The sequence below is a fragment of the Octopus sinensis genome, linkage group LG17 (assembly GCF_006345805.1).
Source record: "Octopus sinensis linkage group LG17, ASM634580v1, whole genome shotgun sequence".
Lineage (NCBI taxonomy): Eukaryota > Metazoa > Mollusca > Cephalopoda > Octopoda > Octopodidae > Octopus > Octopus sinensis.
In genome coordinates, this window is record NC_043013.1 from 50,074,738 (window position 1) to 50,088,929 (window position 14,192).

Here is a 14,192-nt window from a genome sequence, read left to right on the forward strand (position 1 = left end):
TTAAAAAAAAAATTACCATCATTTTCCCACATTTTTAATGCATTTTTTGCTCGGTTTACATAAGGGAAGTAACTCTCTAAAAATGCTTATATAGTTATTTCCCTTACAAACCCGAGCAACGCTGGGCGATACTGCTAGTATATATATATGTGTGTGTGTGTGTGTGCGCTTATGTGTCTGTTTTGAACATTATTGGAAAATAATGCTCTGTGCTTTTTTTTTTCCCATAACTTTGTTCAGCAAATAGAAATCAAGATATAAAAAATTGATTGACTAAAATCTTTCAAGAAGGTACCTCAGCACACTGTTCTCCAATGACTGAAACCAATTTAGAGTCTAAAATAAATTGAAGCTGTGGATTTTAAATTATCAGGAAGTGAAAATATTTAAATGTGCCGTCAGTGTTTTCAATATGATTCCACATGACAGCATTTGTGTTGACATAGTATGTAGATTAGCATCTATTCATTGTCCCATCGAAATTCAGAGTTTCATTGGTACCATTTTAATTCTGTTTTCTGATTACTTCATCATCATCATCGTTTAGCGTCCGCTTTCCATGCTAGCATGGGTTGGATGGTTCAACTTGGGTCTGGGAAACCAGAAGGCTGCACCAGGCCCAGTCTGATCTGGCAATGTTTCTACGGCTGAAAGCTCTTCCTAACACCAACCACTCCATGAGTGTAGTGGGTGCTTTTTACGTGCCACCAGCACTGGTGCCAGATGGGGCTGGCAACTGCCATGATCGGATGTTGCTTTTTACATCCCACCGGCACAGAGTCCAGTTGGGGCGGCACTAGCAACGGCCACGTTCGGATGGTTCTCTTACATACCACCGGCACTGGTATCACAGCTACAATTTCCATTGATGTTGATCGATTTTGATTTTGATTTTGATTTTTTATCTAGAAATGCCGTATTTAGTCACAGTGATACCATCTTCAAAGAAGACATAATGAACATTCCTAGCCACATGGTTCCAGTTTCAGTCCCACTGTGTGGCACCTTGGACAAGTGTCCTCTATTATAGCTGCTGACCAAAGCCTTGTGAGTGCATTTGGTAGACGGAAATTGAAAGAAGCCCATTGTGTGTGTGTGTGTGTCTTTATGTCTTCACAACTAGTGACTTAAGCAGTTCAGCAAAAGGGACTGATCGAATAAGTAGCAGACTTTAAAAATAAGTTCTCGGATCAATTCATCCAAGTAATAGTTCTTCAAGGTGGGCTGCAGTCTAAGGACTGAAACAAGGAAAAATACAAGATAAAAGATAGATTCTCACTATCATAGAAAAAACTTACTTCCAGTCATACAGTCCTAATGGCCATGCACTAGAGCTAGGAAAATGGGTTCTGGATCTTTTCGGTTTGAACGGCAGTTTTTAACATAATTTCTAGGTAACTAAAAAATTTTAAACTTCGTATACTGGTAGAATGTGTTTATAAAACATCTTTTTCTCCTGGCTTTATTGAGAAAATCCTATAGTTTGTAAGATATTTGTTGTTTTTTTTCTTCAATTTCTGCAATTTCAACCAATCAAATACATCTATTGAGGTAAAAAAAACATTCTGTGCCGTATGAATATGTCCCTCGTTTAAGAAACAGATTGGGTTTATTTACATTTGTGAATAAAAAAATTTACCCCAACTAACCCGTAACCCTAAAACAGATTGAAATGCAATAGATTGATACTAGGGTCATAATTATGGGTGACAATTTCATATAATACCGCTAGAAAAAACTGCCGTTCAAACCGAAAAGATCCTGGGTTCTCATGTATAATGCACACTTCTGATATTTGGGTTACAAAGTCTGGGAAAATATGTATAATATATGCAAATAAATATGGTAGTTTAGACTTTTACTTTTACCCTGCCAAATTTTTTGATAATTTTTTTTTTTTTTTGACTTACTGAATGTTCATAGTTTTAATTTTTTTTTTTAATAATTTAACTTTCCTTTTTAGAAAGTGGTGGTCATGGTGGAGCATGTAGCTGGCCTCTACCTGAGGCTCCTGGTTATTATAAATCTGGACCGTCAACCAAATTTAAGATTTCAGCACATGCTGATGAACAGCAGGATAAAACCGAAAAGCCTCAGCAACAAACAGAGGAATCTGAAGAACAAACTAAGAAACCTGGGAAACATGTGTCATCAGGACAAGACAAAAACATTTCTCTTCATGGTACGTTTACATTATTTTCCACTTGTGTTGCTTTTTCTATGGTTTTGTTCCACATTCATTCATCATCATCATCATCATCATCATCATTTAACGTCCGCTTTCCATGCTAGCATGGGTTGGATGGTTTGACTGAGGACTGGTGAGCCAGAAGGCTGTACCAGGCTCCAATCTGATCTAGCAGAGTTTCTACAGCTGGATGCCCTTCCTAATGCCAACCACTCCGAGACTGTAGTGGGTGCTTTTTACGTGCCACCGGCACGAGGGCTAGTTTGGTGGTCCTGGCAACGGCCACGTCCAAATGGTGCTTTTTACGTGCCACCTGCACAGGAGCCAGTCCAGTGGCACTGGCGACGTCCTCGCTCAAAAGTTTCACGTGCCACCAGCACAAGTGCTAGTAAGGCGACGCGGTAACGATCACGCTCGAATGGTGTGCTTAACATGCCACCGGCACGAAGGCCAGTTTGTTGCTCAGGCAACGATCTCACTCGTATGGTACTCTTAGTGCTCCACTAGTAATGGATGTCGGTCACTGAGTTTGATTTCGACTTCGATTTTACTTGCCTCAACAAGCAGAGTTTTGTGTCCAATGAAGAAAAGGCACGCATAAGTGGACTGGTTACACCCCTAGCATAGGCCGCAAGGTTATGGTCACACTTGCGCTTGCCGAGTCTTCTGGAGCACAGCATATTTCCAGAGGTCCTAGTCACTAGTCATTGCCTCTGTGAGGCCCAATGTTTGAAGGTTATGCTTCACCACCTCATCCCAGGTCTTCCTAGATCTACCTCTTCCACATTGTTCATCATTATTTAACATCCATGTTTGATGATGGCATGGGTTGTATGATTTGATAGGATCTGATGTGCCCAAGGGCTGCATCATGCTTCAATGTCTGCTTTTGCAGCTGGATGCCTTTCCTAACACCAACCACCCTACAGTATGGACTGGGTACTGTCATGTATTGAACTCCTAATGGATATATAACAAAAGCTGTATATTTGTTTAACCCTTTTGTTACCATATTTCTGTTGAGATGCTCTGTTTTTCTTTCAATTAATTTTAAATATAACAAAGAATTTAGTAAAATAACTTAGTTATCATTAAGCTAGTGTTAGGAACAGAAATTGTGACTAAGGTTTGGTGGAAGATTTTAATTCAAAACTTATGAAAACAAGACATTTATACTACAGAGTCAGAGCCGGTTTCAGCCGGGTTGGTAACAAAAGGGTTAAATGATTAAAAACTGCCTGTCACATGGTATATGTAAGTTTTATGTGAAATTGTCCATTTATTTTTCTATATATTGCAATTAAAATAAACAGGAACACGTAATTGATTCCATCACAACAGGATCATGGTTGATGTTGTTACCCCTTCTCATATATCCTGTTTTTGGTTGTACTTCCACTATAGTGAGATAGAAATTCACAGTTTATGGTTATTTGATCCTTGTTCCTATATCTGTGCTTATGAAATATGCAAATTACAAAACTTGAAAATGGCGTCACCGGTAGAGCAAGGAAAGTCTTTTGCGGACATAAACTTAGAGTTGAAGACGTCTCAACCTGGCTTATGGCATTTGAAGCAAAAGTTTATGTGGACGAATTAAAGGATAACCTACAAGATAATCACCAAAGTCCTATGGCTATGAAATTCATTTCTTTGGTAGGTATAGGCGCAGGAGTGGCTGTGTGGTAAGTAGCTTGTTTACCAACCACATGGTTCCGGGTTCAGTCCCACTGTGTGGCACCTTGGGCAAGTGTCTTCTACTATAGCCTCGGGCCGAGCAAAGCCTTGTGAGTGGATTTGGTAGACGGAAACTGAAAGAAGCCCGTCGTATATATGTATATATATATATATATATATATATATATATATATGCGTGTGTGTGTCTGTGTTTGTCCCCCTAGCATTGCTTGACAACCGATGCTGGTGTGTCTATGTCCCCGTTACTTAGCGGTTCGGCAAAAGGGACCGATAGAATAAGTACTGGGCTTACAAAAGAATAAGTCCCGGGGGCGAGTTGCTCGATTAAAGGCGGTGCTCCAGCATGGCCGCAGTCAAATGACTGAAACAAGTAAAAGAGTATACAAGCATTAAAACGTTATCCGAGATAAGAATATTATGAAAATGACTTATGACGACCTGAAAAATTCAATTCTTAATCAAGTTTCTCTTTGAAAGAAACTGTTGTTAGTTGAAAGAACAAAAATCTTCTCCACTATTCAATAATCCAATAAGTCAACATACTGTTTGAACATAAAACGGAGAATATTTTAGCCCGATATGGCCAGTTTGAATATCTAACACAGATACAGGCATGGCTGTATGGTAAGAAGCTTGCTTCTCAACCACATGGTTCCAGGTTCAGTCCCTCTGTGTGGTACCTTCGGCAAATGTTTTCTACTTCAGCCTCTGGCCAACCAAAGCCTTGCAAGTGAATTTAGTAGACGGAAACTAAAAGAAGCCTATTGTTTGTGTGTGTGTGTCTTTGTTTTTGTGTGTTTGGCTCTCATTAAACAACTTGACAGCCAGTGTTGGTTTGTTTACAGCCCTATAACTTAGCAATTTGACAAAAGTAGCCGATAGAATAAGTACCAGGCTTTAAAAAAAATGCACTGAGGTTGATTCATTTGGCTAAAACGTTTTCAAGGTGGTGAAACAAAATAAAAAGATGCATTATAGAATGAAATTGAAGTAGACTTTGGATGCGACAAATGCACAAGAGTATTTAGCAGTAAAGAATAGTGATGGTAATGAATTTCTTCAAATGCTTGGAAGGCTCACCAGATAGAGTCGACCGATTTATTGGAACCAATCACACTGTCACCTGTTTGTGTTGCTGTCAATTGCTCTCTCTTTCTCTCTCTCTCTCTCTCTCTCTCCCTTCATGATGCATTTTTTGTTGGTGGCTTCATCATCATCATCGTCCGTTTTCCACGCTAGCATGGGTTGGACGGTTTGACTGGGGATCTGGGAAGCCAGGAGACTGCACCAGGCTCCAATCTGATCTGGCAGTGTTTTCTACAGCTGGATGCCCTTCCTAACGCTTACCACTCCAAGAGTGTAGTGGGTGCCTTTTGCGTGTCACTGGCACCGCGACCAGAGGGTGCTGGCATTGACCATGATCGGTTGGTGCTTTTACATGCCACCAGCATGGGAGCCAGTTAAGGCGGCGCTGGCATCAGCCACATTTGAATGGTTCTTTTCACATGCCACTGGCACAGGGATCCAGTTGGGGCAAGGGGGGCTAGCATCGACCACATTTGGATAATGCTTTTTTACATGCCACTGGCACGGGGAGCCAGACAGGCAGTACTAGCATCAGCCACAACTACAATTTCCATTTGATTGTGCTTTGATTTGATGTTGATGTTGATGTACTTGACTCTATAGATCCCCTCAAGCATGGCATGTCGCCCTACGATCCAAAAGATACTTTTTAAATGGGCTGGTTATGTGACACTGGTGTAGGCTACACCTGTGATCTCACTTTATTTGCCGGGTCTTCTTGGTCACAGCTTATCTCCAGGGATCTTGATCTTTCGTCATTGCCTTTGTGAAGCCCAGGCCATGCTTCACCACCTCATCCCATGTCTTCCTGGGTCTCCCTCTAACACAGATTCCTTCCACTGGTTGGGAGTGGCACTTCTTCACACAGCTCTCCTCATCCACCTGTAGTATATGACCATACCAGCACAGACGTCTCTCTTGCACGCCACATCCAATGCTTCTTATGTCCAACATTTCTCTCAGGGTGCTTACACTCTGACATTACACATATGGTGGATCATGCTAGCTTCATTTCTTTCAAGTCTATGCATGTTGTCAGCAGTCACGGCCCATGTTTCACTGCCATGACGCATGGCAGTTCACACACATGCATCATACAATCTACCTTTCACTCTGATCGAGATGCCCTTTGTCGCCAGTAGGAGAAGAAGCTTCCTAAACTTTGTCCAGGCTATTCGTATTCTAGTGGTAACACTCTCTGAGCATCCACCCCCGCAACTAACTTGGTCACGTAGGTAGCAGAAACTATCAACTACTTCTATTTTCTCGCCCAGGAGTGTAATGGAATCTGTTTTCTGGGTATCAATGGTGTCTATTGCCCCTGTGCATCTGCCGCACACGAAAGTTATCTTCCCGGTTAATCTTCCTTTGATGTTGCTGCACCTCTTATGTGTCCATAGCTTACACTGGGCACATCTTATGGAGTCTCTACCTACACCTTTATATATTCAGTTTCCTGCCAACAAGGAACACGTAGCTATTGCTGTCTCCACTATCATCCTCTTTCATCTTTCACTTTCTTAGCCATCAGTCAACTTCTTTGCACAGACTCTATCATCTTTTCCTTGGAATATAATGGCTTCATACAATAATAATGACCCTTTAGTGTTGCAAAAGACAAGACAACCTCTATCATTTAGTTTCACATCCATACACAGTCATCGCTCTCTCTCCTTTTTTCACTCTCTCAATTATATTTGTTTTGAAAGAACAGACAAAGAAAATTAGAGGGAACCATATAGTTTTGAATGAGACATAGCAACCCCCACCTTTCTTCTCTCTAGTACCATGCTAAAATGCACCCAGTAGGGTTATCCATCCCATCTTATTTCCTAGGGCTTGATATTTCTGGTACTATATTATCTAAAATGTCCTTTTATCTTTGAAGACAGTAAAGTGTGATTTGAGACAGAATTTGGTTGCTATGTCTAGTTCTAGTGTTTCAAATAAATGTAGGGCTTAATGTTTCTAGGAGTGTAATGACTACAGTATGGAGTGAAGAAAGATCTTTAGATGTGTTGTGGACATGATGACTTTTCTAGTGCTAATGTCCTAATAAAATGCTCCCGGGTGCACTTTATGATTGGTTGGTGTTATGCTAGTAAGGGAACATATGAGTCCATTCTGAAGGGAGTAATCTTTATATATAAAAGTGAGGTTGTGTGCTGTCTGTCTCCTACGATTTAGATTCCTAACTACTCCCACATTTTGCGGTGCAGTGTAACCAAAAGCGGGTATCTTATAGTCGTGATTCATATTGAGCCCTTCTGGGTATTAGCGCGGGTCTACGATGAGTCTACGATTTAAAAAAAAATTTACCATCAATCTTTCCCATTTTTAATGCATTTTTGGCATATATAAGGGATGTAACTCTCTAAAAATTTATTATTAAATCTCAGAACGTAAAAAGCTACAGTAACACCCCACCCTTTGTGGTTAGCCATATTGAGATGGCTATTATACTTTACATCTCTAAAAATGCTTATATAGTTATTTTCCTTACAAACCCGAGCAACGCTGGGCGATACTGCTAGTACTGAATAAGAATTGACTTGGACTATGATGATCTTCCAACCCGTACATGTCTGGGAAGCAGATGTAGAATGGTGGTGATGATGATGCCAACAACAACAACAACAACTATCATCATCATCATCCTCATCTTGCACTTAAACATTAATTTCCATTAAATGAATATGTATGCTTGTGCATAGGCGCAGGATTGGGGCTGTGTGGTAAGCAGCTTGCTTACCAACCACATGGTTCCGGGTTCAGTCCCACTGCGTGGCACCTTGGGCAAGTGTCTTCTACTATAGCCTTGGGCCGACCTAAGCCTTGTGAGTGGATTTGATAGATAGAAACTGAAAGAAGCTCGTCGTATATGTGTATACATATATATATATATATATATATATATATATATATATATATGTATACATATATATATATATATATATATATATATATATATGTGTGTGTGTGTGTATGTGTTTGTGTGTCTGCGTTTGTACCCCCCCTCCAACATCGTTTGGCAACCGATGCTGGTGTGCTTACATCCCCGTAACTTAGCGGTTCGGCAAAAGAGACCGATAGAATAAGTACTAGGCTTACAAAGAAGAAGTCCCGGGGATCAATGTGTTCGACTAAAGGCGGTGCTCCAGCATGGCCGTAGTCAAATGACTGAAACAAGTAAAATAAAAAATAATAATAATTATAATAATAAAAGGCGCAGGAGTGGCTGTGTGGTAAGTAGCTTGCTAATCAACCACATGGTTCCGGGTTCAGTCCCACTGCGTGGCATCTTGGGCAAGTGTCTTCTGCTATAGCCTCGGGCCGACCAATGCCTTGTGAGTGGATTTCGTAGACGGAAACTGAAAGAAGCCCGTCGTATATATGTATATATATATATATGTTTGTGTCTGTGTTTGTCCCCCTAGCATTGCTTGACAACCAATGTTGGTGTGTTTATGTCCCCGTCACTTAGCGGTTCAGCAAAAGAGACCGATAGAATAAGTACTGGCGGTGCTCCAGCATGGCTGCAGTCAAATGACTGAAACAAGTAAAAGAGTAATAATAAGTACTAGCTGTTTAGGCTAAATTTGCATAAAAAGAGAAGAAAACACAAACGTAAAAGTATTTAAAAAAGTCAAAAAGTATCAAGTAAATTACGGCTTGAAGATAACAGTTTGCTCAAAGTAACTGCCTCAGCTTCCACCACAGCCTCAACACAGATCTGGAACCTGTTGCATTTAAAGACTTATCAAAAAATTTTTTCTCTTTTCTCAGCCTCAACTGATGAACAGAGAGTTCAGGGTGAGAAGTCTAACCAACCAGCTTTCAAAACTACCACAGCAGTCGATAGGGGTGAGTAGAGGTTTTTTTTAAAATTTCTGTGTCACCTCTATAAGTGTATTAACATGTGGATGTAAAGCACATGCATGTATCCATGTAGGAGGTTGTGTATATCTGTTTTTCGGTATTTGTACATTTATGGGGCAGCAAGCTGGCGGAATCATTAGCACACTGAGCAAAATGCTTAGCGCCATTTCATCCATCTTCACTTTCTCAGTTCAAATTCCACTGAGATCGACTTTGCCTTTCGTCCTTTTGGGGTCAACAAAATAAGTACTAGTCAAGCCTTGTGCCAAAATCTTAAACCAATATTTGTGCATGTATATGTTCCTTGACATGTGTATAAACATTCATTTTGTTGTTTATTTTACTAATTCATAGTCCTTTAATCATCATCATCATCATCATCATCATCACCGTTTAACATCCGCCTTCCATGCTAGCATAGCTTGGACAATTTGACTGAGGACTGGCAAACCAGATGGCTGTACCAGACTCCAATCTGATCTGGCAGAGTTTCTGCAGCTGGATGCCCTTCCTAACACAAACCACTCCGAGAGTGTAGCTTTTACGTGCCACTGGCATGAGGGCCAGTCAGACAGTACTGGCAACAGCCACACTCAAATGGTGCTTTTTACGTGCCACCTGCACAGGAGCCAGTCCAGCGGCACTGGCAACGAACTCGCTTGAATGTTTTTCCACATACCACCGGCACAAGTGCCAGTAAGGTGACACTGGTAACGATGACGCTCGAATGGTGCTCTGGCAACGATCACGCTCGAATGGTGTTCTTAGCGCTCCACTAGCACGGATGCCAGTCATCGAATTTGATTTCGATTTCACTTGCCTCAACAGGTCTTCGCAAGCAGAGTTTCATGCCCAGTGAAGGAAAGGTATGCATAAGTGGGCTGGTTACACCCCTGGCATAGGCCACAAGGTTATGGTCTCACTTGGCTTGCTGGGTCTTCTCAAGTACAGTATCTTGGTAGATAAAGCAATTAAGAGTATGGAGACAGGGAAAGCCCCTGGCCCATCAGGAATCACTGCAGAGATGCTCAAAATATACGGGTGACTATAGCCTAGTCACCCGTATAGTTAACCAGGTGATACACGAAGGAGTCATACTCAATGACTGGTGTTGCAGCACTATAGTCAACTGCTACAAAGGTAAAGGTGATGCTTTAGATACAAATAATTACAGAGGTATCAAGTTGTTGAATCAGGTAATGAAGGTAACAGAGAGGGTCATAGCCCAACTAATTAGGGAGAGAGTCAGTTTGGATGAGATGGAGTTTGGGTTTGTGTCAGGGAAAAGCATCACTGATGCTATATTTTTGGTAAGACAGCTGCAAGAGAAATACCTGGCCAAAGATAAGCCCTCGTACCTGGCTTTCGTTGACATGGAGAAAGCCTAATGCTGTTAGATATCTAATTAAAAAATTCATTAGCTGATTTGCCTTACTGCCATTTTATATCAAATATTATTGTCTTCGAGTCATTCTGGTTGCACAGAGAATAAAGCATAGACAAAAGTTAACAAGTCACATTCATAGAGTCTGAGATTAGCCTTTACATTCAAATATGCTTTACTTTGTTCATATATTATCATAACCATATTTTCCTACAAAGAAGGGAAAATTACACCTTTAAAATTTCATGTTGTGTTTACTACTATTTTTATTGACAAGGCTTAAAGATTTAATGTTCATTTGGAATTTTAATCTTCAAATTTGAGAGGAACCCCTCCAGGGTATCACGTGCAGTTTTGTTCTACCTTTCTGACATTGTAGGTACAATTAGAAGACACAATTAAGGAAAAGTTGTATGAAGTAAAATTATTCTGCAACTGGGAATAACTGGAGAAGAATCTATAATGATAGTATTTTTAACTCTGTCACATCATAAAATAAGGTTCTGAATACTACAGGGTAAAATCATGAATATTATATTGCACCCTGCTTAAAAATATCAAAAACTTTTTAAGGTTTACCATTTCTTGGTTCTGATTTGTAATAAATCTCACAACCACATAATTGGTTATGGTTGGGTTGTTAAAAATAATTTGTCAAATTAAAGAAACCAGACAATCTGCCGTTGTCAAAATTTTACTTCAATCCGTACAATCAATTTCTCTTTGTAGGTGCTTCCTCAACACAAGGACAGAATATGGAGTCAAATAGGAGATCGGAGAAACATATGAGCAGCAGTTCATTGGAAAATTCTGAAACTAATAATTCTGAAACTGTAAACCAAAGGACCCCACTTAGGCGAAAACGATCTAATGAAGACCTCGAGGAGCCAAAGGCTAAAAGATACCCACAGCCTAATTTTGGTAAAATTCAACATTTCTTTACTAATTCATTTTAAATTGCTATGGGCACTGCCTATAATTTTACAATTTTCATACCCATTAATATATAAAGTTTAAATTCCATTTTTCAAATAATTGCTATTAATTATATTCAATAGATATTTCATTTCATTTAATTATCTGACTATCCTGAATTAGCTAAAATACCGAAGAAGACAATATTCACCATCTGAAGATATCAGATCAGGGCCCACAGTAAAGTTTCTATCATCATCATCATCATCATCATCATTGTTTAATGTCCGTTTTCCATGCTGGCATGGGCTGGACGGTTTGACTGGGGACTGGCAAGCCAAGAGGCTGCACCAGGTTCCAATCTAATCTGGCAAGGTTTCTACAGCTGGATGACCTTCCTAACACCAACCACTCTGGGAGTGCACTGGGTGCTTTTTACGTGCCACCAGCACAGGAGCCAGTCAAGCGGCACTGGCATTGGCCATGTTTGGATGGTACTATTTATGGGCTGGTCATCTGCTCAGTCAGCATATACACAAATTGAGAAACTTTATATGGCAATTATAGGGCTCTAATTCAGTTACAAGAACAACATGTTCTGATGAACAGCAATCGTTGCCCTGTTGTTGTGTGAAAGTCTGTATTTGTCATCATCATTGTTCGACCGTGGTCGAGACAATGGAGTTTACCATGCTACGCCAGACTTCACGGTCCATCATGGCATTACGGAGGTCCTGGTGCTGGATGCCTGTATCCCTGGAGATTACATCAGGGTAGGAGAGTGAGTGTTTGTTTGGTGTTGTTTTGTTGGGAGCTGACTCTTCTCCATCAGGTGATACCCGTCTGTTAAGATTGAGGGCATCACCATCAATGGATGCCCTTGGAGGTGCAACGTGATCAGTGACAGGACCCGGCAAAGCAGGGGCTGGACCTACACCCGCAGGTATACCAGTAGGTCTGGTTCCCTGGGGAAGAGGAACTCTGGTGCAGTTAATTGCAAATTCCATGTGTGTAGTAGTGGCGCGCGCACACATTATTAGCCATTTGAAAAAACTATGGAATTTGCAGTATTTGTAGTTATAATTATTTCTGCCTTTCTTCTTTTGTTAGATTTCCCAATTTGGTTAGAAGGCTGTAAAGATCTTGAATACAAGGAACTAGCAAGGGGGAAGGAATTGAACATACCGGAACAGTACAATATTGATCCTGATTCAACAGACTGCAACGTCATGACAGCACGTTGGGGTGAACATCTGGTGTTTAATTACTTATTGCAACAGAAAACCGTAGCTGAGAGTTTTATCTACAGTATCAGTTGGATGAATGAGATACAAGAGACGGGACAACCGTACGACATAAAAGTTGTACTGAAAAAGACAGATGAAAATGGAAGCCAACGTTTCCACGAGGAATATATTGAAGTGAAAAGTACTCTTTCAGAAAAGAAATCAATTTTTGAAATATCTAACAAAGAATTAGAATTTGCTAATCAAAAACTGGCCAGTTATCATGTGTACAGAGTTTTCAACGCTGGCAATAGCAGCAATGTCCGGCTACTTAAGATTGAAAATCTTGCTTTGTACATTAAGCAGAAAAAAATACATCTCTGTCTCATTATTTAAAAACCATAGAGTTTCTTTATATCGACAGGAAAATTATCTGCAACATTTGTCAGTTCCATAAACTCACACAAACACATATGGTCATGCACACATATAAATATGCAGAAGCAAGTTACCATAGTTTAAATACATTAAGCCTTCACCAGAACTTTTATATGTTGCTTTCAATTCAAACACAAGTATATAAAACCATAAAATCCTTTCATGTGTCTAACATTTTTATATAAGATATCTGAATAATTTTTATACAAGATCCTTTGGCGTTTTAAATTTTTTAATCTTCTCAGTGTTATATTTAATTGTGATTCTTACTTAAATCATTAGAAATTATTTTATCATCAGTGACTAAGTGATGCGTTGTTTTCAGTGTCACCACATTCCTATTTGCTTTACATATGTTTTAACTGTTTGCTCTCTCTGTCTTTCTACATTGAGTGAAGAACAAACAGTGAATGTAACAATAAAAACAAAATTATTGATAACAATGCTTTCTCAGTATAAATCTTGCAATTGGAAATTCTGATGAAATGTAGGTAATCATCATCATTCGACATTTTGTTTTCATTGCAGGCTTGGGTTGAATAGTTTAGTAGGAACCGAGATGCCAGAGGACTGTACCGAACTTCGGTATCTGCTTTCGCATGGTTTCTACTGCTGGATGCTTTCTCTAATGCCAACCACTTAACAGAGTGTACTAGATGGGGTTTCTTTTTTTTTTTTTTTACCAGCATTTTTTTTATAGGCGCAGGAGTTGGCTGTGTGGTAAGTAGCTTGTTTACCAACCACATGGTTCCGGGTTCAGTCCCACTGCGTGGCACCTTGGGCAAGTGTCTTCTACTATAGCCTCGGGCTGACCAAAGCCTTGTGAGTGGATTTGGTAGACGGAAACTGAAAAGAAGCCCGTCGTATATATGTATATATATATATATATATGTTTGCGTATGTGTTTGTCCCCCTAGCATTGCTTGACAACCGATGCTGCTGTGTTTATGTCCCCGTTACTTAGCGGTTCGACAAAAGGGACCGATAGAATAAGTACTGGGCTTACAAAAGAATAAGTCCCGGGGTCGAGTTGCTCAATTAAAGGCGGTGCTCCAGCATGGCCGCAGTCAAATGACTGAAACAAGTAAAAGAGCATCAGTGAGGTCGCCAATTACTCATTAACGAAGACCACTCAACTGAGTATGTAACAGTATTGAAGGAGGTGGGCGTATGATGTCTTGCTGAAGATGAAAATACATTACCTCCCCCACTGGAAGGAGAGAGAAAAATGGTGGGGGGGGTATCCTCAAGTTATAACATGTTTATGAGAGAGAGAGAGAGAGAGTAGGGATAGAAGAACAGAAAGGGTAGGAGGATAGATAAGTTCATGTGAAGGTGAATAGTATAGGCGCAGGAGTGGCTGTGTGGTAAGTAACTC

General features: G+C 40.2%; 1 protein-coding gene across 3 annotated transcripts in view; it reads left to right on the top strand.

Annotated features, from left to right (window-relative positions):
- Window positions 1-13,234, top strand: part of LOC115221087 (protein NO VEIN) — a 118,070-nt gene extending 104,836 nt beyond the window's left edge. For all 3 annotated transcript variants that reach the window (XM_036510574.1, XM_036510573.1, XM_036510575.1), the window contains 4 exons: window positions 1,964-2,182; window positions 8,759-8,836; window positions 10,965-11,156; window positions 12,261-13,234. In XM_036510574.1, the coding sequence (XP_036366467.1) occupies window positions 1,964-2,182; window positions 8,759-8,836; window positions 10,965-11,156; window positions 12,261-12,772 (1,001 nt within the window). In that variant the 3' untranslated portion in view covers window positions 12,773-13,234. The remainder of the gene's footprint in view (window positions 1-1,963; window positions 2,183-8,758; window positions 8,837-10,964; window positions 11,157-12,260) is intronic.
- Window positions 13,235-14,192: the final 958 nt, after the last annotated feature.